The sequence below is a fragment of the Eutrema salsugineum genome, unplaced genomic scaffold (genome assembly GCF_000478725.1).
Source record: "Eutrema salsugineum unplaced genomic scaffold, Eutsalg1_0 scaffold_2, whole genome shotgun sequence".
Taxonomy (NCBI): Eukaryota; Viridiplantae; Streptophyta; class Magnoliopsida; order Brassicales; family Brassicaceae; genus Eutrema; species Eutrema salsugineum.
The window spans coordinates 272,066-294,054 of record NW_006256829.1 but is presented as its reverse complement, the minus strand read 5'-3'; the positions used below and the strand labels follow the sequence as shown (position 1 = coordinate 294,054).

The window sequence follows — 21,989 nt, the reverse complement described above, 5'->3', positions numbered from 1 at the left end:
TCTAATCATAAATAGAGAAGCAGGTAAAAAGGAAGAAAAGAGAAGAAAAAGCTTCCTCTCTCATCTGAGCATGTTTTAGTTGTATAACAAAGGCGGCCGCATTAAAACGGAGCATTTTAAGTAGACTTGGTTATTGCAGTACTCTCCTACTCACTCACCACTTGTATTGTTTACATAACCACATAGCCCTGAGCCCTTCACTCTCTCTTCCAAGTTCCAACCAATTCATCTCTCTCATTCCCTCTCTCTTGTCTTTATCGTTTTAATACTCTCTGCTTTGCTTCTTGAGATTGTAGAACGAGAGACCGAGAGGTAAATAGTCTTTGTGTTTCTTCCGATTCTAAAAGGTAAACAAAAAAGGATAAAGGAAGACAATCTTTGTTTCTTCAAAAAATTATATCTTTTCAAACAAAGAAAAAAATCAGGCTAAAGGTTATATAACCTTTTCAATTTTTTTGTTTGTGTGCCGTACAGATATCGACCGCTAATGTCGGGTGAAAAGCAAGCGGAGGAGGCAATAGTGGTCTCCGGCGTCGGAGAGACTGGTAATGACGTGGCTGGTGGAAAAATGGAAGATCCAATGGTGGAGGACATTGGCGGCGCCGGTGATGGATTTACTGTGAAGAGCTTCCTCTGGCATGGCGGGTCCGCTTGGGACGCTTGGTTCAGCTGTGCTTCCAATCAAGTAAGTAAAGATACACAAAACTTTGGATTAACAAACAAAGCTCCACAAAAACAAAGGTTTCTTATCATCATAAGACCAAATTACTCTTCTTCTTCTTTTTAAAAACATTCTTGAAATTAATAAGGTTTGTAAGGAAAAAAAAAAACAAATTATATATATCCCATTAATTCCACCATAATCATACTAACATAGACTACGAGGAATGATTCTCGTTCACTGTTATCCATCATTATTACACTAATATGTGATTATGTAATAGTTTTTCCAGTGACCACTTTCTTATAAATGGTTGTCTCGGGGTCAATTTCCACTGAAAGTATTTAAGTAAATACAATCGCATATTTGATACCCGAATAACAAGTCTTTTTACATCATATTCCAAGAGAATCGAATTCTACAGATGAATTTATTTTAGTTTTATTAAAAAAAAAAAAAACTATATATGATTGCTGCAGGTGGCACAAGTGCTGTTGACACTGCCGTATTCGTTCTCGCAGCTGGGAATGTTATCAGGAATACTGCTTCAAATATTCTATGGACTAATGGGCTCTTGGACTGCTTACCTCATTAGTGTTCTTTACGTCGAATATCGAGCCCGCATGGAGAAACAAGAGGCCAAATCTTTCAAAAACCACGTTATTCAGGTATTTTTAAAAAATATAAATATGTATACATTATACATACATATAATGATTTTAATTGATGTGTTTTTAATGGTGTGTGTGTGTGTGAATAAATATGTAAATGGAAGTGGTTCGAAGTCCTTGATGGGCTGCTGGGTCCGTACTGGAAAGCAGCGGGGCTCGCCTTTAATTGCACCTTCTTGTTATTCGGATCAGTCATCCAGCTCATCGCTTGTGCTAGGTTCTTTTCCTTTTTACCACTTTTATTTTATTTCCAATTTATTTTTTCTTAATATATACAGATATTTTAAATTTTGCATATGTAAATGTTGTATTGATGGATAAATGTCATGTCCATGTGATGTTGGGTGTGGTGCAGCAATATTTACTACGTAAACGATAGATTAGACAAGAGGACTTGGACTTATATTTTTGGTGCTTGTTGTGCCACGACCGTCTTCATACCATCTTTCCACAATTACCGTATTTGGTCTTTCCTCGGCCTTGCAATGACCACTTACACCGCTTGGTACCTCACTATTGCCGCATTTCTCCACGGCCAGGTACATCGTTACCGTCAAATCGGTTTTCATTTTCACTTGAAAAAAAAAAAAATTATTAATTGTGGCTTAAATCGGTTGTTTTTTTTTCTTTTTTTGTAGGCGGAGGGTGTGACACATTCCGGTCCGACCAAACTTGTGTTGTACTTTACCGGAGCCACCAACATCCTCTATACATTTGGTGGACATGCTGTGACCGTGTAAGTCTTTTTTTTTCATGCATTCTTCAACTAATTGTAGAATGCGCCACAATTAAAGAAAAATAACATATAGGTTGTAAATAATAATGGATTCACAACAATTAACCGTAAAATTAATTCTGATTTAGTAACTTAAAGTTGAAATCTATTTTTCTCATATAGTATTTGGTTTGTTGCAAATTCTCAGAATCTTTATAGTTTCATTTTTTTTTTTAAAAGGAAAGGTTAAAAAAAAAAAAAGGTGTTCTCTCTGAAGATTATGTTTCTTCTTTTTTAATACTCTCCTCTTTTAGCTTCTACAGATGCAGCTTTTGCCGGTTACTTTAGATTCTGTCCGAAAACGCACAAACAGACAAAATCATTATTACGAAATAAATAAAGACAAATTTACCAGAAAAAACTATTTACCTTTTTGGCTTTAGCACACTGGTGTTTTTAACAACCTTTTTACACACTAGCTAAGATACTGAGCTAAAAAATTCCTAATATTTTTTCCCCCACGATATGTACATACTATAATATATCTTTGAGAGTACGTAACGTAACTACACTGGTCGAACCGGACGGCCAATCTCTGGTCGGACCCATTAGACTCAATTAAAAGACTTTTATGCTATATTCCCTTCTCAATTTCTTTAAAAAAATATATATATATATTTTTTTAAAAAAAAAATTGCAGGGAAATAATGCATGCGATGTGGAAACCAAGGAAGTTTAAGAGCATCTACTTGATGGCTACACTGTACGTCTTCACGTTAACGCTTCCATCAGCCTCCGCCGTCTATTGGGCTTTCGGCGACCAACTTCTCAACCACTCAAACGCTTTCTCTCTCCTCCCTAAAACGCGTTTCCGTGACGCCGCCGTTATCCTCATGCTCATCCATCAGGTTCCCTATCTTACTTAATATGCTATAATACATTAATACATGTCTCACAATAATTTCCACTCTGCATTAATGGTTGGTCCAATTCCGTGCCATTAATTTACAACGATAAGAACATTATACTCTTTCGCAACGAAATTTAATACCGGAAGGAAGGAATGTTTAGGTTATGACATGTTGTTATTAAATCTTTTAGGATGCGTTACGCGTTAATCAGACATGTGCTTATCATTTTCAAAATATTAGTAGTCCATTAATCAATTCATGCAATCATCGACTTCTCGATTTATATGTCTAACTGAATAACTAATTTGATGATAAGATAAGTTGAACTATTTCTCGCCGTCTAAACGTTAGGCTACTATTATCTAATTATATGTATTTCTCTTTTTTTTTTTTTCTTTTTGGGTTGGTTTCACAGTTTATAACGTTCGGATTTGCTTGTACGCCGTTATACTTTGTATGGGAAAAAGCAATCGGAATGCACCACACTAAAAGCATATTTGTAAGAGCGATCGTGAGATTACCGGTGGTGATTCCAATATGGTTTTTAGCCATCATTTTCCCATTTTTTGGTCCCATAAACTCTGCGGTTGGAGCACTACTCGTTAGCTTCACCGTCTACATCATCCCCGCCTTAGCCCACATGCTCACCTACCGCACCGCCTCTGCCCGTCGGGTAATAGCTACATGCCTCTCTCGGTCACATTATTATTTATTCCTTGTTTATATTTATAGGTATTTGAATGAAAATAACATATAAAGATAGTTTTGAAGATCAATACTAGTCCTACCCCATATATTGGGGAAATTTTTGGTAGGAGAGAGGTTGGTATAAACATAGGTAGAGTTTATATATGATGAGCTGGCTTCTATTTAGCATTTAATCCCACATCAATGAGGTACGTAGGTCCATAGTATAAATGTGACCATTAATACCACTTGACTAGTTTAAGAAAATTTATAACATACATCCTCGTAGATATATATCTAAATAAGTTCATCTGAAGATACAATACATTACATTGTATTAATTTGTTTTCTTTATATGTAATGGCGTGACAGAATGCGGCGGAGAAACCACCGTTCTTTTTGCCTAGCTGGGCCGGAGTTTACGTGATAAACGCTTTTGTGGTGGTTTGGGTGCTAGTTCTCGGGTTCGGGTTTGGCGGATGGGCCAGCATGACCAACTTCATCAGGCAAATTGACACTTTTGGCCTCTTCGCCAAATGTTATCAATGCAAATCGCCGCTTCCTCCCCCTGCTCCGGTCAATGGTGATCACCACCGCCGCTAAGCTAAGCCGCCGTTAGTGAAGTAAGAAAGTGTGAACTTTTATTTCTTCTTCCCTTATGTATAAAAAGTGTCTAAATTTCAAACGAATTTAATGATACTATAAAGAAATTTGAAACTTCCTTAAATTCACGTGATTAGGGAGCAGGTGCCGTTGTGTTTGTCACGAGCCATTCTTCAGTCTTATGACAGACTGTTTTCCTAACGGGTAGAAAGCAACTGGATGCCGACAAAAATTGTTATCATTTAATCAATCAGCCAATCTGTAAAATACGGTTACAACCAAAAAAAAAAAAAAAAAAAAAGTCTGTCAAATTTCTTCCAAAACTCTACAAATTTGGAATCTTTTTTTTTTTTTTTTTTTAAATATCTCAAATTTGAAATTGTTTATCACTTGAAAATTTCCGCTTAAAAATAAACAAGGCCCAATGTAGACCCAACCAAATTAATGAGCTTTAAAAAGAAGCCTATTAGTATTGAACCTTTCATTTTTCTTTCATTTCGTTGATTTTTGGTAGTAGTTATTTCTTTCTATCGCCGCTGATCTCCTTGATCCATCTACAACAAGTTTTTGTGTGATTTTAACGGAACAAATTCAAACACTCGAATATGGTGCAGAACCAAGTTCACAGATTACGCAGTGCTCTGATACCAATCTCCACATGGCACTTCCTTTCTCGATTTCAAGTTTCCTGCTAATTTTATTCCACAGATGCAACCCGTAGCTTCTCCTCTGCATCTGCACAAGCTTGACCTTGATCCATTTCGAATCTCTCTCCGTCTTTGGCACTTTGAAGAACTTCTCTATCTCGAGCCAATTCACAGGATACAACGCAGAAGGTCTCAGGATGGTGAAGTTGTAGCCACTCGATCCTTCCACTGCTCTAGCCACTCGAGAGACCAGGTACGGTCCGTTATATCCCCATACGTTTCCATTGAAACTCTGAGCGAATTCTTCTATGAATCTGAGCAAGAGAGGATGATTCTTGTCGAATATCATCACTGCGTTGTTCAGTCTCGTCCAATTTCTCGACGAAGGGTCAAGACTCTGCGCTCCGATCACGTTCTTAAGCCCTTTGAAGCTTTTCAGAACGATCATGTCTGTGTCTAAGTAAACACCTCCGTATCTGTACAAGTAGGCAAGCCTCATGAGGTTTGAGAGATTCTGAGCTAAAGGTATCTTTCCGGGATCTCTTTTCCCGGTCTTTATTTCCTGCAGCCACGATTCTCCTGCGGTTCCTTTGAGTAGAAAACGCAAATCCGGTGTGGCCGCAACAACTTTGTAGCCACGATCAAGAAACGGCTTCAAGGTTGTGTAGCCTTTTGGAGAATCCATGGTTGCGGATAGGATCATCAAGCAACCATGAGGATGAGACTTGAAGACACTTTCAATTGCTAAAACCTCTCTCTTTCCAAATAAATCTGCAGATGATATCCAGGTCATGACGAAGTTGACTTCACATCCTTCACCGATAAACTTCTGTGTCTTCCTTTGAAACTTCTCAGACAAGTTATTTCCACGAAAAACCTCAATAACTTGGAGCTTCTCCTTCACTGTGGTGTTCAGGTTAGGTGGTGGCGTCATCATCACTTGTGTTTGCTGTTTGGTCGGATAGTTGCTTTTACTTTCCTTCTCGGACCTCAGAGGTAAGTCATGTGGAATCACTCTCTTGATCTCTATCTTCACCTCTGAGAAATCTCTCTGCGGTTGCATCGAGGAGAAATTGGACAGTAGAAACAACGTGGTAACCACGACCAGCGTTAATAAGCTGACCGCAAACGCGGTGAAAAGTGGTGATGATCCAGATTGGTTTAATCTTCTGTCATCAGTCACCACCGTGACTCTCTTCTCTATATCACGATCCATGTTAAAAGCAAAACTGAATTGGAAACCAGGAAAATAAATCTTTAGATTGTTAAGTATTCTGTTTCTTGTTTTGACCGCGTTCTTGCTCTGGGAGGGAGCTGTCTAGTTTTGAAAAAATTATGAACTCGACGTAGACTATGGGTTTTATTCGATAAATTAATTAGTGGGGTTCTAATTTTTTTTTTGTTTGACACATCACCAAAATTGATATTAGTGAAACGAGAAATCAAAAATAATAAGTAATCCGTTATTCTTTTCTTTTTTATCAACAATTTTATGCTACCATATTTAGTATTTCATAAATTTTGTATTCTAAAAATTATATCATGTATCGAAGGTGATAAATTCTTTTTAAATTGAATAAATTACAGCTTTTTTGATTGGTTGTTGCAATATGATTTGCGAATAAGGCATATGTATTAGGATGATCTAGTTTTCTTATAGACAATTTGTCAAGGTATAAACCTTGGCCCTTTACAGGAAATTTTTTATTTAATCTGTTAATTTTAGTAAGACTTTTGTTTTATAATACTAATTAAACCGTGTTGGTTGGATAAGAATTTGATATTCTTCCGAATGAATAACGCTGGTATTCATGGTTGACTGAGAAGATTTAAAAATCAACACATTTGTGTGCAATAACGACGAAAACATGTAAAGGAGAGGTCGAGACTCGTAACAACAGACGTGTAGGTTTGGGCTGGTTGGATATCATGGATATATAATACTGAACTTTTGTTTGTTGACATTAATATCTTTTTTTTTTTTAATGGATTTATTTTTTTTACTTGATAACTTATTATTATTTTTATTTAATTCAACTTATTAATTAGTGTGTGTATATAGAAAAATTTGATTGAATAACTTGTAGTGTGGTTGATGAATCCATTATTAAATACACAACATAATGTATGTATTTTTACTGATTTCATTTGTTTAATTTAAAATGAAACTTGATTGGTCCATGCATAATCAGTTTCCTCCACATGACTTGTCAAGGTATGCAAGCATTTTGACCGTGACAACTGAAAGCATAGCAAAGGAAATATGTATCACATTATTAGTATTTTAATCTCATTATTGTTGATAACACTAGCTCAAACAACTAGACTTTCAATTAGTATGAGCTAATCCAAATACACAAATCATAGATGACGTATAAATGTATAATAAGATTGTAATGAATAATAACAAGTCTTTAGTTCGAAAGTCAGCGTAAATGGCAATAATGGGCCTTCTGTTTCACATCAATAATTCTTTCCTTACCAATTATTGGCCCATGGGCTTTTACGACATCGTGGTTTCCTTCAATGAAACGCACAATCCTAGGAGTTCGTTACAAGCACGTGGGAAGCAATCGCGTGTATCCAACGGTACAAATTAAATGCGGGTGAGCACCGACTTGTGAGATTAAGAGAACTCCAATGCCTCTGACCTTGCCACGTGGGCTTATGCTTTGCTTTCGTTCCATACACTATACAGATACAGTACTTCCCACTCACATAAACGAAAATCGCTTCTCGATTGAAGATGATGACTGGAACCCTAACCTCTTCTTCTCCGTCTTCCTCCACGAAGATCGTTCTCGAAGATTTTTCTGCGACGAATTTCCGTCGTGCAACAGAGATTTTCCCTTCTGTTCTCATGAAAACATCTCACCTCAAGTTTTTGCGTTTAGATTCTGTTCAGAGCAGGATTCTTAAGCCGATTCTGCTTCGTTCCTCGTTGATTAAGGTTTCTCAGGTAACAGAAACTTCCCGTTTGTCTGTGTTCTCTCTGAAACTACTAGTTTTTCTCGAAATTTTCTTTTGCTCTGTTTACAACGGAGATTCAGGTTTTTAAATCTTTGTTTCGATTTTTGTTTCTCGTTTGGAGACATTTACTGATCGAGTAATTTTTTGTCACTGATTTCTATGCCGTGTGGATAATTGTGTTCCCCCATTTTTCTAGGAAAACAGAGAAGCTGCAGAAATCGAAGCTGTAGAAAAATGTAAGTTTCTAAGTTAGATTCCTTTGTGGATTGTTGACAGCTGAGTGATACATTGCGAACATATATTGCAGCGTCGGCTACAAAAACGGTTCGTGTAAGTTTCCAGTTGCGGAGAGAGTGTGTGTTTGGGGAACATTTCTTCATCCTTGGTGACGATCCTGTGTTTGGCGTTCCTTGGGACCCAGAAAATGCCTTACCACTCAGCTGGTCAGACGGCCATGTTTGGACCGTTGATCTGGTATGCACCAATCGGCATATTTTCTATTTCTTGCTTACATAGATTCTTTTAAGAGTTTGTGTTAACTTACTCTGACGTGGTTTCTTTCTGCTTAGGATCTGCCCGTTGGAAGACTGGTTGAATTCAAGTTCATACTAAAGGCAAAGACAGGCGAGATTTTGTGGCAACCAGGTCCAAACCGGGCTCTTCAGACCTGGGAAACTAACAAGACAATCAGATTATGTGAAGACTGGGAAAATGCTGACCTCCAAATGATGATCGAGGAAGATTTTGTGCCACTCATTCCAGGAGAAAACCAGCCTTCTGCTGTTAACTTTGATATGCCTATCGTTGCAAAAGATGAGGAACATGTGCTTGGTACTGTTCAAGAAAAGTCTTCAGAAGCAGTTGTAGTGAATGTAGGATACATAAGCGATGATTCTGATGAAAATTTGAGTTCCAATCCCCAAAGTGAGAAAACCATGGAAACTTCAAATGGAGCTCTGACTGCTCTGGGGGAAAAAGATACCATGATAACCGAGGAAGAAGATCCAGTTTTGGTCCCTGGCTTGATTCCCCTGTATGATTTAGAAAATGAAGAAGTGAAGGAACCTATATCTCAAGTGTCAGTGGAAGCCATTAACGAAGGTAAAGCCCAAACGTTCCCGGAGGTAATTATTTGACAAGTTTGCAGGTTCCTCTAGGCTTTTTTTTTTTTTTTTTGCTTAAACAGACTGAATAGAAATGCTCTGCTTTGTACATTGTCCTTTCATGAACTCTTAGAGGCTGCTGTTATACACACAACTGCAGATGGTAATGAAATCTTTGCATCGTCTTTGTTAGTTGAATGAAACCGTTCTGTCCATTTGTGCAATGTATATGTTGACCCATTTCAATACAAAATATCCTTTACTATGGCTTGGTTCTAGTTCCACGGTAGAACATTTAGGATTGTGCGCTTATCAATCATTTTTTTTATGGCTGTAAATGTCATTATTGTCTTATTTAATGAACGGAGACGCTATTTGCAGGTAGGTAAGAAGGAAGAAATTAAAATGGAAAAAAACGAGAAAGGGAAAGTAAAAGCAATAAAGGGTGTAGAGAAGATGCTTTACAACGCATCAAAGGAAGAGATGCAGCAGCAGCGGCTAGAGACAGAATCGCTTGAAACGCCAAATGTGCTTTTAGAGAAAGACATCCAATGGGGACGCAAAACGCTTTACAAGCTTTTAAGTAACTTTGGACTTTTCTAAACTCAACACAAAAGTTTTGAGTGCATTCATTAATATCGGCAAAAGAGCTCTTGAACGGTACGCTAGCTTCTTGTTCCATGGTCATCTTTTACAGTTTCTATTTATGAGAATTGAAAATAGATTGAAGCATGTTGTGTTTGTATATATATGTATGATCAAATGGTTTGGTAAAGAGGGAGATGAAGAGAGAATGGAGTGTTAACTGTTAACTACGGATGTAACATTGTATCATGTTGCTGCCTTTTTATGTAGATCCATTTCTCTATATAATTTGTTGTCATTACGTTATGATAATGATCATGATTGTCATATGATTAATCTTAAATTCCAATTTCTTACCCAATGTTGATGATCATGAATTCATGATTATCATATGAGTATTTTAGTCGTAAATATGATTATCATATCATATATAAGTTCGTGTAATTTTTTTTTTTTTTAAATGGTTTACTTAGCTTGGACCTTTGGTGCTCTTGACAAGGCCTGGTATTTGCCAACGCCGTACGTTTAGATGCACCTTTTTTTTTACTCGAATTTATATAATTTTTACAAAAGAATTATAAAAATGATAGACCTCATCAATTCATCTATGCTTATTCTAGTATCGTGTCAGCAATCTCAAGATGGAAACAATTCTTCTGTAATAAAAATTATAAACCACCCTCGTAAGGAATGAACCACCCTAAGGTTGGGTTTTGTTTCTTATCACTAAGTGGTGTTGTGAAGTCTAAATGATAATTAATCAAACTACATATATGGTAAATCTCTTTTACTCCACATGCTGTGCTCTTGAAAACTAGATTAGTCCAACAACAACAAAAAAACCATCAACTTATATACAATCACTACTATACACAAGCCTAATGTAGGTGGAACTTGTGGGTCTCGAAACCCTATAAGAAAAAAACCACAAAAATAGTCACGAGACTAGCTCTCCTAAGGGGAACCATATATCTTACTCATCAAAAAGTCCCTTATTTAGGGACACTTAGTTATCTTTTTAAAAAGCTAGATCTTTGCTTATTATGGTACTCAAATTGGCAAGGAATATGTACCTTTTGTCTTCATCTATCTCTCTTTCATTACGGCCATCACCTAAATTATGCATTTCTGAGGAAACTCACAACTCAGACATGTTTTCTTTAGGCTTCCTCTTCAAGTCTTTCGTTTGATATAGCTTCACTGCTTTCCCACAAAAATCCATTCTCATTTCTCGGATCTTTCTCTGTTTCTCCAGATAGAGGTGACACATGTGCGACATACTTTTCTGCAGAAAGCAACACAAACAATATTATGACCAATATGTGACCAAATGTGCACAGTACACAAAAGAGTAAGAACAATCTGAAGACTAAAATCAAGAGGTAAATAGATCCACAGAAGAAAAATCCCAGTAGAAATTTTACCAGCCAAACTTCTAAGAGCATTCTCAGCCGCTTGTTGATGTGCATCTTTCTTAGTTTTTGCCATTCCAATGCCTATCTTCTCACCCGTGAACAAAACCTAAGTAAAATTAAATGCAACAATACAAATAAAGTAAAGTTAACATTACACAAAGGGGCTTCAGTAACTAACAAACTAGACAAGAATGAAAGGCGGGGAACAAGTTCCAGCTTACCTCAACTGAAAACTGTAACTCTTTGTTGGTACTCATCACAGTCCTAAACTCCACCTGCAAATACGTACATACATTCCTCAGATTCTATGAAAAGCCAAGATACAATAGCTTGTCTGGTTATGCTAATCTGTACCTTAGAACCGCATCTTCTTCCAATTTCTTGCAGCGCACTCACAAATAAATGAGATTGCCCGCCATTACTCTTTCCACCATCTGTATGATGTTCCCTACCATTTGACACCAAATGATTCTGGGATATTCCACCTTCTGCAAATTGTTTGATCAAGTGCTTTGTTAAAAGATATCAATGCACTTTATTCGTCAAGCAGTTATGACGGGTTCAGCATAAGACATTACATCAGATGGGAAACCAATCGTTATTCTATTCTAAGTCAATTATATAATGTAGCTTTAGAGCGGTATACCAAAAACAAGCTTCGTAGAGAAAACAAGAAACTCAGCGATTAACTATTTTATCTTTATACGATTGGATTGATGTTAAAACTAGAACATACCTGTTGTTTGACGTGAAGGATTTTGCTTTTTCTGGTCATCATCCATTCCCACCTGCAAGAAAAATGTCAGACTGCTGCAGACAACATACTACTGATGTCGAAAGAGAGATACTTAGAATTCGAAACTAACCTCTTCACTCCTCGAGTGGGATGGGTGTGGAAATGAACCAACAGGAGCAGAACCTGGTATACCATGAGGAAATTGATTCGGATAAGCTCCTGAAGGTCGAGGAAAAGGAGGTCTATTCTCGTCATCTACCAACCAACCACCCTGAGAATACATAGAAGACGAAGGTGGCTGCATAGGAATTCTAGCCAGAAGAGGCGGTTGATTAAAATTTGGGTTCCTTATATCTACACCAGGCCTCATCATAAGGGGTCTTCCACCATCAGAATATGTGAAGCCATCCCGTCTTGGAGCTCCAAGCAAACTAGGTTCTAGATTGTGATTGAACACAAATGATAGAGAATTTTAAACATTAACATGCAAAAGAACTGTATCAAGTTCAAAATTGAGATAAGTCAAGAGTTCGTAGTCGTACTGTGAGAAGGTAACAATGCTGCTGCAGTTGTTGTGCTAGTGTTGTTTGGTATAATTGCTATCTGCGGCTTAGAGGTTTCAGGTTTCTGATCAGCGTTACTTGTAGCAGGAGTAGAAGAATCAGCTGCAGCCTTCTCATCCCCAGAAATAAAAAGTCAGCAGACAATCAAATTACAACTGACAAAAAAAGCTTTACACCAAAACAATTTTTTACTTGAAAAGATCACTTAATCCCAAATTTTGTATATACTTTTCTGTTATTATTTTACTGACCGCTTGGTTTAGCCTGCGTTCCACCTCACCCCCACACATTCCTTCGATAATTGGAGCAGCATTTATGTTTCCATTTGAGGCAGCGCCAGGATCCTGCAGGCAAATATAGCTATATCACATATTGTAGATGGGGCCAAATTTCTGTGCAATACGTTGACGGTGATAAAATGCTAACTACAGTTACCTCTATAGTGACATAGTTGCTCACATCCGGTGATGGAGGTAAATTTTCCACATCATCTTCATAGTAAACTAAAGATATACTACTCATTAAACTCTCATCGAATTCCCTGGCATAAATGTCCGGAAACAATAAGAATAACCAGCAAGAATTCATTACACAAACCAAAAAAGAAACAAGAAAGAAACTTACTTGAAAAAGTAACCTCTGACATTGCATGCAACATTTCTTGCTACGCAAAGAATTGGAACGAGAAGGGCTGTCTGATAATTGGGCATAAGAAAATCGTTAGATACACACATAAGAAATTAAGCGATAAAGTGTTTAATTCACAGCTTAATGCAAGAGAAAAAACACGCCTCTGCCTGGGGAGCATAATACGGAAGATAGGCAGGAACAACGTGAACGCGTGGTTGATCCTTGTCCTCCCAAACCTTAATACGGTCATCAATGACCATTGCCATTTTTGGGTGGCAAATGCCCCCATTGAAGACATTTAACAGCGATTTCTTGGCGTCTGCTATGCAAAAGCAAGAACTAAATCATTATTGTTTACAGAGAGACATAGATAGATAGTTGGTAAAAACATCTTAGGTTTATCTCTTTATACCAAAAACTGAGAGGTCAGAAAATTCAATCAGGCATGAGAGAGGGAGCGAGAAAAGGCAAAGTAAAAATTACAATTCACAGAAAACAAAAAACAGTAACGAAGGAGATAAATACAGTGATTTAAGAGATCTACAGCAATGGAAGCATGGCGCCTATGTACCAAAACCAAGATTAAATGTATAAAAAAGTCAGAGATGGTTTTGACCTGATTTAACGCATACAATACGATCTCGAAGCTCCTTGAGACTTATCAGGTGTGCTTCTGGATCAAGTAGTCTCCACATTTCCAAAGCATAATCCCTTTCAGCCATAGTACAAACATAAACTTCAAAACGCTTCCTAGATTTTGCTGTCAAATAGCTTCTTAACTCCTCCCACGCTGGTCTCAGTTTTACAAGCACACTAGTGTCACGGATCTGCATCAGAAATAACCATAGACAGGAGACAAAAACTTTGCTAAGTCCCAATTAAAAGTAGGATACTCATGTATGCTTAAACGACACTGTCCTATCACATGGCAGAAAAGGTCAACCCAAAAAAATTAGATGAGATGAAATGAATACGTGTACAACCACAGCATAGATAGATCTTCTAACCTCTGGATTAATCCGAGTAAGCACAGTATTCTTTTCCGGCAATCTAATCACGGGTCTATAAACTTTCTCGAGGCCATCAGAAGTTGGTCGGACCTCCTCAGGTTGAGCCTTTAACAAAACTCCATTATCATATGCATAGTCATTATCAATGTACTGCTTCAGCAGCATCCTGTCATCTATGTACCTTTTCAGTTCTGCAGACATTCCATTTATCCTCACAGGATCAATCTCTCGTGAAATCCAAGCTTTTAGAGCCTCGATTCTATCCTCAAAGGACTTCATTGTATTAGCAACAATCAAAGTCTCATCCAGATCAAACACAATAGACAGACACCTAGTGTTAAGCATCCTTAAACAGGAATCATAAAGACCTAAAGGAACTGAGAAACACCAGAAACACGGGAACTTCTTCTCCTTGCTCGGCATCGCCACTAAGTGAATCTCCTCATCTCCGAGCAAGACCACGGCAGTCTGTAATCACAAATCAAAATTCAAAGCTACCGAATCACTCCTACTAATTGGAAACCATCTAAATCAACAAAATGCACATGTCAAATCGCGTCCAAAGGACATGTCGGGAATCTCAGACGAACCACGTTACCTTCAATTCATGGAAACAGACTGCGTGAAGATGCATTAACTCAGGCGGTTTGACCGGAGCCGACGACTCAAGCTTGCATCGAACGGCAAAAGAGGCAATAGTCTGTAGAATCGCGAGCGGAGGACACCTCTCGCCAGCCGGAGAAACGTGATGGATTCTAATCTCATCGTTCGGGAACCGAAATTCGTTCCCTGAGGATACCTGGTTGACATCAAGCTCCCCCAAACGCAGCTCTCCGTGATAAACCACGGATTTGTGACCTAAACGACTCATCGAAATTCGTCAAAGACGATTTCTCAGGAACGAATCCGCCAGTGGAGCAAAATAAAATCTTAGGAATGCGTGAGAAAATCTGCAGATTCAAAGAGGATTTATCTTCTCTCTTAGCTGCTTTCTCTGTGATTTCTCGCTAAAGAGGGTTTTTCTGGGTCCCAAATTGTCTTCAACATGAGCACAACGCAGCCTCTGGTATTTATATGCGAGAGAAGGCGTTTGATTGTTACGACATCGATTTTAACAAAAATACGACAAAACATGAAATTTCTTTACACGTGGCATAAGATGCATTATCCAGTTTCCACCAGCATCGCATATCAGCCGTTAATTGCCTTACTTTATTCACCGTTCTCAAATTGAACAAGATGATATAGTACATGATTTTTTTTTTCATTTTTTTGTGGCAACCACCAAGGCACCAACATATGAAAATTGTTATTTTGTGCAAATAATTCTAGCAATTTGTTCTATTTTGTTTGTGAAGAAAACGGAACAAACCGAAGATTTCTTGTTGACTTCGAACAAATATATATAGACCAAAATTACTCTAAATTGAAAAAAAAACAGAGACGGAGGGATAGTGTAATAAAAATCAAATTAGACGCAATCAAGTTGTAAGTAGAGAAAATGACGCGCAAATTTTCTCCTCTCTTTTTTTTGTCCTCTTGTCTTGTTTGTTTAATTGCAAAACAATTGCCTCATAGCCAAAATAAACCAAAATCATGGCGACTCTAAATACTTGAGTCTTAAGTAGAAAATAGAGACAAGACAGACTCAAGACCTTCATAATTCTACTATAAGATATGCAAATGAAAGTACATGATGATGATGTTGACTCTAGTTAGTAGCTTATGTCGCTGAGATTATCGTCGCTACCGTCTAAGCACAAGATGTTGACACTCGATTCCGAGCTCCCGCTGCTGCTCACCGGCCGCTTTCTCCTGGTCCCTGATGATTTCACACTGTACAATGAAGCTGCCGGAACTTTCGTCACTAGCGTTTGGATATTGCCCATCATGCTCCCTCGTTTGATATCCTATATTACCACATATATAGAGAGACCATTACAACATTGGAGACAAAAAAAAAAAAAAGAAAAAAAAACTAAAATATCTCACAGAGAAATGCTCAAAATTTTAAAAGTCGTCTAAACGTTGACTAAAAAAAAAATCGTGTGTTTGTATCAATTTATTTTAAAAACTTTTAAGCATGGTGTATACGACAGACTGAACTAATTAGTCAGCTGATTGAATCGATCAGTTGGTTAAGTAGATTTGGTCATATTTGCAACACTAAAGTAAATTCCTACCCATTTTTATAGTAATGCTTATAACTTTCACGAAATAATCGTACTGTATATATAATCATACCTTATGTCTCAAAGCCATATCGAAGGAGCTTTTTGATAGGTTTCTCCCAAAACCTAAACCATCAGACTCCGAACTCAACTTCTTACCTCCACGGCCGCCGTTTTCTGTCAGTCGCGGTGGAGCAAGTTTTCTCACATTCACAACTCTCTCGACCATTTGATCCCCTTTAGCTACAGGACTGATCAAACCTCCATCATTGTTGCTCGTCTTTGCTCGTCGTCCACGCAGCAAAGGAACAGCTTCGTTTGCGTTTCCAATCGGAGCTCGGTTTCTAGAAGGTGAACAAGACTGCCTCCTAGCAACCGCGCGTTCTTTGGACGCTGATCTTGAACTAGACGCACCAAACGCTATGGTTGATCTGCCACTAGAAGCCGTTCTTGGTCTGTCTGGTAACGTAGTCCTAAGATTTGACGGCGCTTCTAGAGAGAAACCAGGCATCTCGTAAGGTTCCCATGGCCTTGATCTCAACGTAGGTGAGGGAGCCGGTTTACATACCGGTTTAGTTGGTTTACTCCGCAATACAGTTGATGTACCGGTGGGATTTGGTGGACGGCGAGTTGGAGTACTTGGCCTCGATCCCGGTTTTGTATTGGGTGCCGACATTGGCCGGGAGCTGGATCGAGTAGAGGTGGCTGTACCAGTGGTTTGTTGTGCGGCACGTGCAGTGGTTAAGCTAGCACGTGAGGTCCCAGAGCCAGAAGGCCTTCTTGTTGGCGTAGAAGGTCTGCTCGTTCTTGTTGCGCTACTAGTAGAGGTGGATGTGGCACGTGCAGCTGTTGAGGTGGCACGTGAGGTTCCAGAGCTAGAAGGCCTTCTGGTCGGCGTAGAAGGTCTGCTCGTTGATCTTGAGCTACTAGTGGTGGATGACGAGGTTAAGGTAGCACGTGCAGCTGTTGAGTTGACACGTGAGGTTGGCGTCATTGACCTTGTGGCTGGTGTGGAAGGTCTACTCGTTGACCTTGAGCTATTAGAGGACGAGGGTCGTTTGAGCCCAATAGTTTGGTTTTTGGATAATGTGTTGTCCCTCTCTTCCTCAAGGCAGTTCTCTAACTGTAGGAATTAAGAAACCATCGTAGAGTATGGTTCACATAAAAGCCCAAAGATAAGTCGAGACCTACTAAGTTTGTACCTGAGATTTGAGAACCATGGGGTTAGCATCGGGTGCATCGAGTTGGTACCTTAGGCTTTTACTCGGTGAGCCTGGTGGCGTAACTAGCCTGAACATTAAGAAACCAACAACAACAGATGTATAAATCGCAAATGTTGTTTATCTTACTCCTCATGACCGTATTGGAGGCATGCCTAATGAAACATTGACAAAGGGCATCACTTTTTTTCTTTCTTAATTAAAAGGGAGATCCAACTTTAGTAAAATAATAATTTTTTATAAGATTTCTACTAAAATGTTGTTATTCGAGGTAGGCAAACACAAGCATAAGTCTTGTTTTTATGGTAAGATTGTTTAATGTAAACTTTTATTTACTTAAAAGCTCCATTTTTTTTCTAAGAACACGGAAAGGCCCTGTTCCTAATAGTCATGATAACTTTTAAACCATATAGAGACAGTGATTAATTTCTTAGAAAGTTTACAAGCTGACCAAAATCAGACATCAGATTATAGTCTAGCAAGAATGCCTAAGAAAATTGACTTTTTCGCTTGAATCTTTGTCAAGGCAAGTTTTCTGAAACCATGATCAGAATTATAAAAATCAATATCTAAACTGAAAGGCAAAAAACATTACCAATCGTAATCTGACTTCTCGTTATCGTTATCGGAGTACAAGAAATTATCGGCGGCAGTTCTCCGGAGAGGGTAACGTTGAGACGACATCGTCGTCTTACTACTTTTACAATGATCAGAACCTGCAATATACAGAACAAAAAAGAAAATAAAAATCCAACAAGACAACAACATACCTAATACCATTGTTATATATAAATGAAAAGGAACCCATTAGAAGCGAAGCTTGGTGACCTTTCTCGAGAAGACGCATCTCCAGGAACAAAACAAGCTCTTCATCTCTGTCTTGGGTCAACATTTTAGATCATTTTTTTAATTGAATTGTTTTTTTTTTTTAATTGAATTGTTGATGATGGAAGAGAGTGGTGAAGATGTTACGTTCTGTGTTTTTTCTTTATTTTAGAATGTCAGATTTCATACCAAACAACCTTTTTTGAATAAGAAAGTAAATGTAGTTTTTAGTTATATCATATTAATGTATTGTTGTTTTTTTTTGTTTTGGTCTTTGAACTATTAGAGCTTAATATGTTTGCTTGGTCAACATTATTAACAAAGCTTTAATACGTTACATCTTTATCCTCTTTTACAAAACAACAGGTGACAAGAATATTAAATGGTAATATGGTATACTTAAATTTGATTAGATTTTTTTAAAGCATAAAAGTAATTATAGAGTTCGAAAAATGATACCAAAAGACTCGTTGTGTATATTTTTTAGTTAAATAAAATAATACTAAAATGACAGTAGACAGGGCAACCCGAATCTCTCTGCCAGTTTTCCTTCATCAGCCTCCGTATCACGAGACACGAGACACGAGTCACACAACCTTTGATAGTTAATGAAAAAGCCAACTTTTATTAAAAGAAAAAAAGATACAACACACAACTCTTAAAAAAACGAAAAACAAAAACGAAAACAACACGTCGAAACAAAGACATATGGATACAAAAGCCATATTTTAAAAAAAAAAAAAAAACGACGACGACAAGTAGTCAAGCCAAGCAAGTAAAAATCGCTTCTCCAAGCACGTGGCCTTCAACAGCGTCCAACAATCTCTCTTTCGACACCGTGTGACCAAGTTTGGGTTTATCGTCGAGAGCCAAGAGCTTGAACTGGAAACGCTGATCGTTACTAGGCATGAGGGGCCCACGCCATCCCGGGACCTTGTGATCGTTATTCCCTTCTCGAATACCGGCGCCGGAGACCTGCTCTTCCTTACCGGAAAATCCTTCCGGCAGACCTTTCATCTCCGGCGGAATATCGACAACCACCCACACAGTCCACGGCACGGGCGGTGCACTAGGATCATCCGGCGAATCCATGACCTCCACCACCACCGCTAGCGATTTCGTATCTTCTGGAACGTTGTACCTACACATTTAATTCAAATATATGTCATCCATACTAGTAAATATACATGTTTCCACAAAATCATTAAATGGAAAAAAAAAAATCACATCAGCTTGATTATCGATGAAAAATGCCAATAAATTAAAAACGAAAGAAAAAGGAAAAAAAGAAGAAAAGACGTACCATTCAAGAGGAGGAGAGATATTAGTCTGACCACCTTGACCTCCCATTGTATACTTTCTCGGCAGCTTCCCTTCGTTGTCTATCGTCGGCGACACTAGCCTGAATTCCTCACTCGACATTTTTCGATCTTCAATTTGTTTCTTCCTTTTTTTATTTTTTTTTATTTATTTATCACAAAGAGACTCTTTTATTATTCTTCTTTTTACAAATATATGCTTGCCCTTCTCGTCTTTGTATAGAGGTCTCTCTACGTGAACAATTACGGTGACACGTTCAGTGTGAGACGTGGCAAATATCAAAATATCTGAAAGATTCTGGGAAGACATATGTCGGTCACATTCTGGTGTGTTTGCGAGACGCCATCTGGCGCAACTCCATCATAGTCGGTATTTCATTAATAGGCCTAAACTGTATTTTTTCAGCCTGTTTGGTTCACCTTGTTGTTAATCATTTTTCTAAAGTCAATTAGTTGCGTATTCACTACTTACAACAATTAATGGGCTGGAATAATTTCAGCCCATTAAGGTTCACCTTTTTTCTCTAATATACAAAATGATAAGCTGGGAATTTAGGGAACAGATGACATGAGGAATTTTAACAAATTCATATATTCAATTATAGTTCCTTTTTTTCTTGTATATTTGATTTTGATATACCATTGGTTTTTTGTGTTATCAACTACTTTTCAATATTTTCAATATGGTCATGATGCCCCGAAAAAAAAAACTCTAATTATCACAAATGTCTATAGATTTTTGCATATAAGGTTTTTATAAACATGTTTGCATAGAAGAAAGACAAAAAAAATTGTCAATGTGACAGAGGCATACTGCATAGCTTAATACATACGGTGTTGCGAATATGATCGTAACATTGAATGATGAATCATATTCTTAACACACACGTTTCGCCGTTCAAAAGGTCTACAATATAAAATAGCAAATAAATAAATATTTATGTACAGAGAACGTCTGCCAATATTACTGTGTCTGAGTCACTATGCGGCTGGAACTGGAAAGGTACCAAAATAAATTGTAGACAGTAGTAACATGATTCCATCACCATCACCAATATCCCAAACCTTGTTCGCTTTCGCATTTATTTTTACTTTTATTAACCACTAGTACCCCCCTTGAGTGTTTTATTTAATTTCTTCTCTTTAATCTAGTTTGGCAAAGGTCGGTATTTCACTATCCAACAGCCTAACTTATTTTCCTTCTATTTTTTTACGATCGAAACCGATTTGTATATTGGTTTAGCACATTTTACATATTTTCATATCTTTCGGTTTTCATTCCATCTGTAATTGTGCTACACTTTTTGTTTTTTTGTTGCAACCCTGTAATTCTGCTACACATTGTACATATATTTTTAGAGATATAATTAGTTATACCATATCTCAATATAAATCCATCAAAAGTTAATTTTTTTTTTTTGTTCCAACAACAGCATTAGAAGGTATCTACTATGTTTCTATTATTTTATGTACGGGGTGTTTTGTTGATATACTCGTTCTACACATTTTTGTTATAAAAAAAACCTTAAAAATCATGATATTTAGATAAGTAGTTTCTCAAGTAGCAATCGAAACGATTATCGTGAAATGACATTTTAGATATTTTCCAACTCATAACTGTTAAATACTTCTATTTTTGTTCGACAAACCATTTTTAGTCTTTCAACAATCGTTCTTTCGTAGGAGCTAGCTACTAGGAAGAGGTAAATAAGCGAGTTAAGGAAATACAGTTGAAGGAAAATAACTCAAAACCTCGAAAATATTTATCTTACGTAAAAGTAACGTCTAATTCACTCAACGGCTGAAATGACACTTACCTATTTCACACATAAAACTGATATATTACAATTAATTAATAAGAAAGAAATTCGTTCTTCATAATTTTCATATTACTCGTTTCTTTTCTATATTAATTAAGGAGAATTTGAGCAGAAACATCAACTAGAAATTATAGAATGACCGACTCCTTAGTATTGTTACTGTTTCGAGCTCATGTGTCTTTCCAGCATAGTTGTTGTTATCCTGTCTTTTCAAATCAATGCACTTTTCTCTCTTTCTAAAAATGTATATTTGTTAATAATATCAAATGGAGAAAAAATCAATTTTGCAATTCTAGTCCAACTGATTTAAAAAAAATAATCGATTTTTTCGTCTAAATGATGGTAAAGTTTTTTTTCCCTGGTGAAAAATTGTGTACAAGCTTGTTTACTTATAAACGGAGTGAAAAACGAAGATATATTAAAGAAATTATGACAATTACTGTGTATATACATGTGTTATTTATTTCGCGGATGTAAATTGTAATGAAGGTAGTTGATTGAGAAGACAGTACGTAGAGTTTGAGTTGTAAAAAAATGATTAGGGTTTTGTTTTTTTATCTGCTTTTCAGTTCAATGTTTTCACCGAACCCCACTGCTACGTGAAACCCGGAGCCTCACGTGCTCTTCCATTCTTTTTTGGGGGAAAAATAACTTCGATGATTTTGGCGATTGTAAATTCACAACATAAGTTTTATCGGCATAATCAGAACTATTTTAGAATAATTAA

General features: G+C 37.3%; 6 protein-coding genes across 11 annotated transcripts; 2 read left to right on the top strand and 4 right to left on the bottom strand.

Annotated features, from left to right (window-relative positions):
- Positions 1-87: 87 nt before the first annotated feature.
- Positions 88-4,599, top strand: LOC18017281 (auxin transporter-like protein 1). Of its 3 annotated transcripts, none has more exons than XM_024156159.1 (10): positions 88-312; positions 475-685; positions 1,141-1,329; positions 1,437-1,549; positions 1,688-1,871; positions 1,971-2,068; positions 2,748-2,955; positions 3,374-3,631; positions 4,018-4,268; positions 4,386-4,599. In XM_024156159.1, the coding sequence occupies exons 2-9, from the start codon at positions 488-490 to the stop codon at positions 4,246-4,248; spliced, it is 1,479 nt and encodes a 492-aa protein (XP_024011927.1). In that variant the 5' UTR covers positions 88-312; positions 475-487; the 3' UTR covers positions 4,249-4,268; positions 4,386-4,599. The 3 variants fall into 3 exon arrangements, with proteins under 3 accessions (XP_024011927.1, XP_006398638.1, XP_024011926.1); XM_006398575.2 differs by having other exon boundaries at positions 88-347; XM_024156158.1 differs by having other exon boundaries at positions 88-347; positions 4,018-4,276; positions 4,386-4,535.
- A 55-nt stretch (positions 4,600-4,654) lies between these two features.
- Positions 4,655-6,328, bottom strand: LOC18017280 (lactosylceramide 4-alpha-galactosyltransferase). The gene has a single exon (XM_024156160.1). It carries the CDS (start codon positions 6,109-6,111, stop codon positions 4,840-4,842), a length of 1,272 nt encoding a protein of 423 aa, XP_024011928.1. The 5' UTR covers positions 6,112-6,328; the 3' UTR covers positions 4,655-4,839.
- A 1,263-nt stretch (positions 6,329-7,591) lies between these two features.
- On the top strand, positions 7,592-9,909 carry LOC18017279. 2 transcript variants are annotated; one of them, XM_006398572.2, is made up of 5 exons: positions 7,592-7,854; positions 8,062-8,101; positions 8,173-8,339; positions 8,435-8,966; positions 9,350-9,909. In XM_006398572.2, the coding sequence occupies exons 1-5, from the start codon at positions 7,642-7,644 to the stop codon at positions 9,355-9,357; spliced, it is 960 nt and encodes a 319-aa protein (XP_006398635.2). In that variant the 5' UTR covers positions 7,592-7,641; the 3' UTR covers positions 9,358-9,909. The 2 variants fall into 2 exon arrangements, with proteins under 2 accessions (XP_006398635.2, XP_006398636.2); XM_006398573.2 differs by having other exon boundaries at positions 8,435-8,989.
- Positions 9,910-10,220: 311 nt separating this feature from the next.
- LOC18017278 (RNA polymerase II C-terminal domain phosphatase-like 2) lies at positions 10,221-14,949 on the bottom strand. 3 transcript variants are annotated; one of them, XR_002899594.1, is made up of 15 exons: positions 14,506-14,949; positions 13,905-14,375; positions 13,514-13,724; positions 13,059-13,216; positions 12,892-12,962; positions 12,703-12,808; positions 12,519-12,611; positions 12,247-12,376; positions 11,835-12,142; positions 11,705-11,756; positions 11,323-11,456; positions 11,190-11,243; positions 10,978-11,074; positions 10,627-10,838; positions 10,221-10,367 (listed from the first exon to the last, which is right to left on the bottom strand). XR_002899594.1 is itself a non-coding variant. In XM_024156233.1 (14 exons), exons 1-14 carry the CDS (start codon positions 14,776-14,778, stop codon positions 10,714-10,716), a joined length of 2,283 nt encoding a protein of 760 aa, XP_024012001.1. In that variant the 5' UTR covers positions 14,779-14,949; the 3' UTR covers positions 10,240-10,713. The 3 variants fall into 3 exon arrangements, 1 of the variants encoding a protein (XP_024012001.1); XR_002899593.1 differs by having other exon boundaries at positions 10,240-10,464; XM_024156233.1 differs by having other exon boundaries at positions 10,240-10,838.
- Positions 14,950-15,622: 673 nt separating this feature from the next.
- Positions 15,623-18,145, bottom strand: LOC18017277 (uncharacterized serine-rich protein C215.13). Its single transcript, XM_024156098.1, has 6 exons — positions 18,103-18,145; positions 17,894-18,014; positions 17,281-17,368; positions 16,895-17,201; positions 16,152-16,807; positions 15,623-15,817 (listed from the first exon to the last, which is right to left on the bottom strand). Exons 1-6 carry the CDS (start codon positions 18,143-18,145, stop codon positions 15,623-15,625), a joined length of 1,410 nt encoding a protein of 469 aa, XP_024011866.1.
- A 583-nt stretch (positions 18,146-18,728) lies between these two features.
- Positions 18,729-19,650, bottom strand: LOC18017276 (UPF0098 protein aq_1250). Its single transcript, XM_006398569.2, has 2 exons — positions 19,427-19,650; positions 18,729-19,264 (listed from the first exon to the last, which is right to left on the bottom strand). Exons 1-2 carry the CDS (start codon positions 19,543-19,545, stop codon positions 18,886-18,888), a joined length of 498 nt encoding a protein of 165 aa, XP_006398632.1. The 5' UTR covers positions 19,546-19,650; the 3' UTR covers positions 18,729-18,885.
- Between the last annotated feature and the right edge of the window lie 2,339 nt (positions 19,651-21,989).

What these genes read in the sequence shown, in the direction of transcription:
- LOC18017278 (XM_024156233.1), bottom strand. Translation starts at nt 14,778, where the DNA reads ATGAGTCGTTTAGGTCACAAATCCGTGGTTTATCACGGAGAGCTGCGT. An exon ending in TATTGTATGCGTTAAATCAG is followed by an intron (nt 13,217 to 13,513) that starts GTCAAAACCATC and finishes TTTGCATAGCAG; the next exon opens with ACGCCAAGAAATCGCTGTTA. An exon ending in GAAGAAGATGCGGTTCTAAG is followed by an intron (nt 11,244 to 11,322) that starts GTACAGATTAGC and finishes ACGTATTTGCAG; the next exon opens with GTGGAGTTTAGGACTGTGAT.
- LOC18017277 (XM_024156098.1), bottom strand. Translation starts at nt 18,145, where the DNA reads ATGCGTCTTCTCGAGAAAGGTCACCAAGCTTCGCTTCTAATGG. An exon ending in CCAAGCTTCGCTTCTAATGG is followed by an intron (nt 18,015 to 18,102) that starts GTTCCTTTTCAT and finishes TGTATATTGCAG; the next exon opens with GTTCTGATCATTGTAAAAGT. An exon ending in GAGAAGTCAGATTACGATTG is followed by an intron (nt 17,369 to 17,893) that starts GTAATGTTTTTT and finishes CTTAATGTTCAG; the next exon opens with GCTAGTTACGCCACCAGGCT.
- LOC18017276 (XM_006398569.2), bottom strand. Translation starts at nt 19,545, where the DNA reads ATGTCGAGTGAGGAATTCAGGCTAGTGTCGCCGACGATAGACAACGAA. An exon ending in ATCTCTCCTCCTCTTGAATG is followed by an intron (nt 19,265 to 19,426) that starts GTACGTCTTTTC and finishes TTAAATGTGTAG; the next exon opens with GTACAACGTTCCAGAAGATA.
- LOC18017280 (XM_024156160.1), bottom strand. Translation starts at nt 6,111, where the DNA reads ATGGATCGTGATATAGAGAAGAGAGTCACGGTGGTGACTGATGACAGA.
- LOC18017279 (XM_006398573.2), top strand. Translation starts at nt 7,642, where the DNA reads ATGATGACTGGAACCCTAACCTCTTCTTCTCCGTCTTCCTCCACGAAG. An exon ending in AATCGAAGCTGTAGAAAAAT is followed by an intron (nt 8,102 to 8,172) that starts GTAAGTTTCTAA and finishes CATATATTGCAG; the next exon opens with CGTCGGCTACAAAAACGGTT. An exon ending in AAGCCCAAACGTTCCCGGAG is followed by an intron (nt 8,990 to 9,349) that starts GTAATTATTTGA and finishes CGCTATTTGCAG; the next exon opens with GTAGGTAAGAAGGAAGAAAT.
- LOC18017281 (XM_024156159.1), top strand. Translation starts at nt 488, where the DNA reads ATGTCGGGTGAAAAGCAAGCGGAGGAGGCAATAGTGGTCTCCGGCGTC. An exon ending in TCAGCTGTGCTTCCAATCAA is followed by an intron (nt 686 to 1,140) that starts GTAAGTAAAGAT and finishes TGATTGCTGCAG; the next exon opens with GTGGCACAAGTGCTGTTGAC. An exon ending in TCCTCATGCTCATCCATCAG is followed by an intron (nt 2,956 to 3,373) that starts GTTCCCTATCTT and finishes TTGGTTTCACAG; the next exon opens with TTTATAACGTTCGGATTTGC.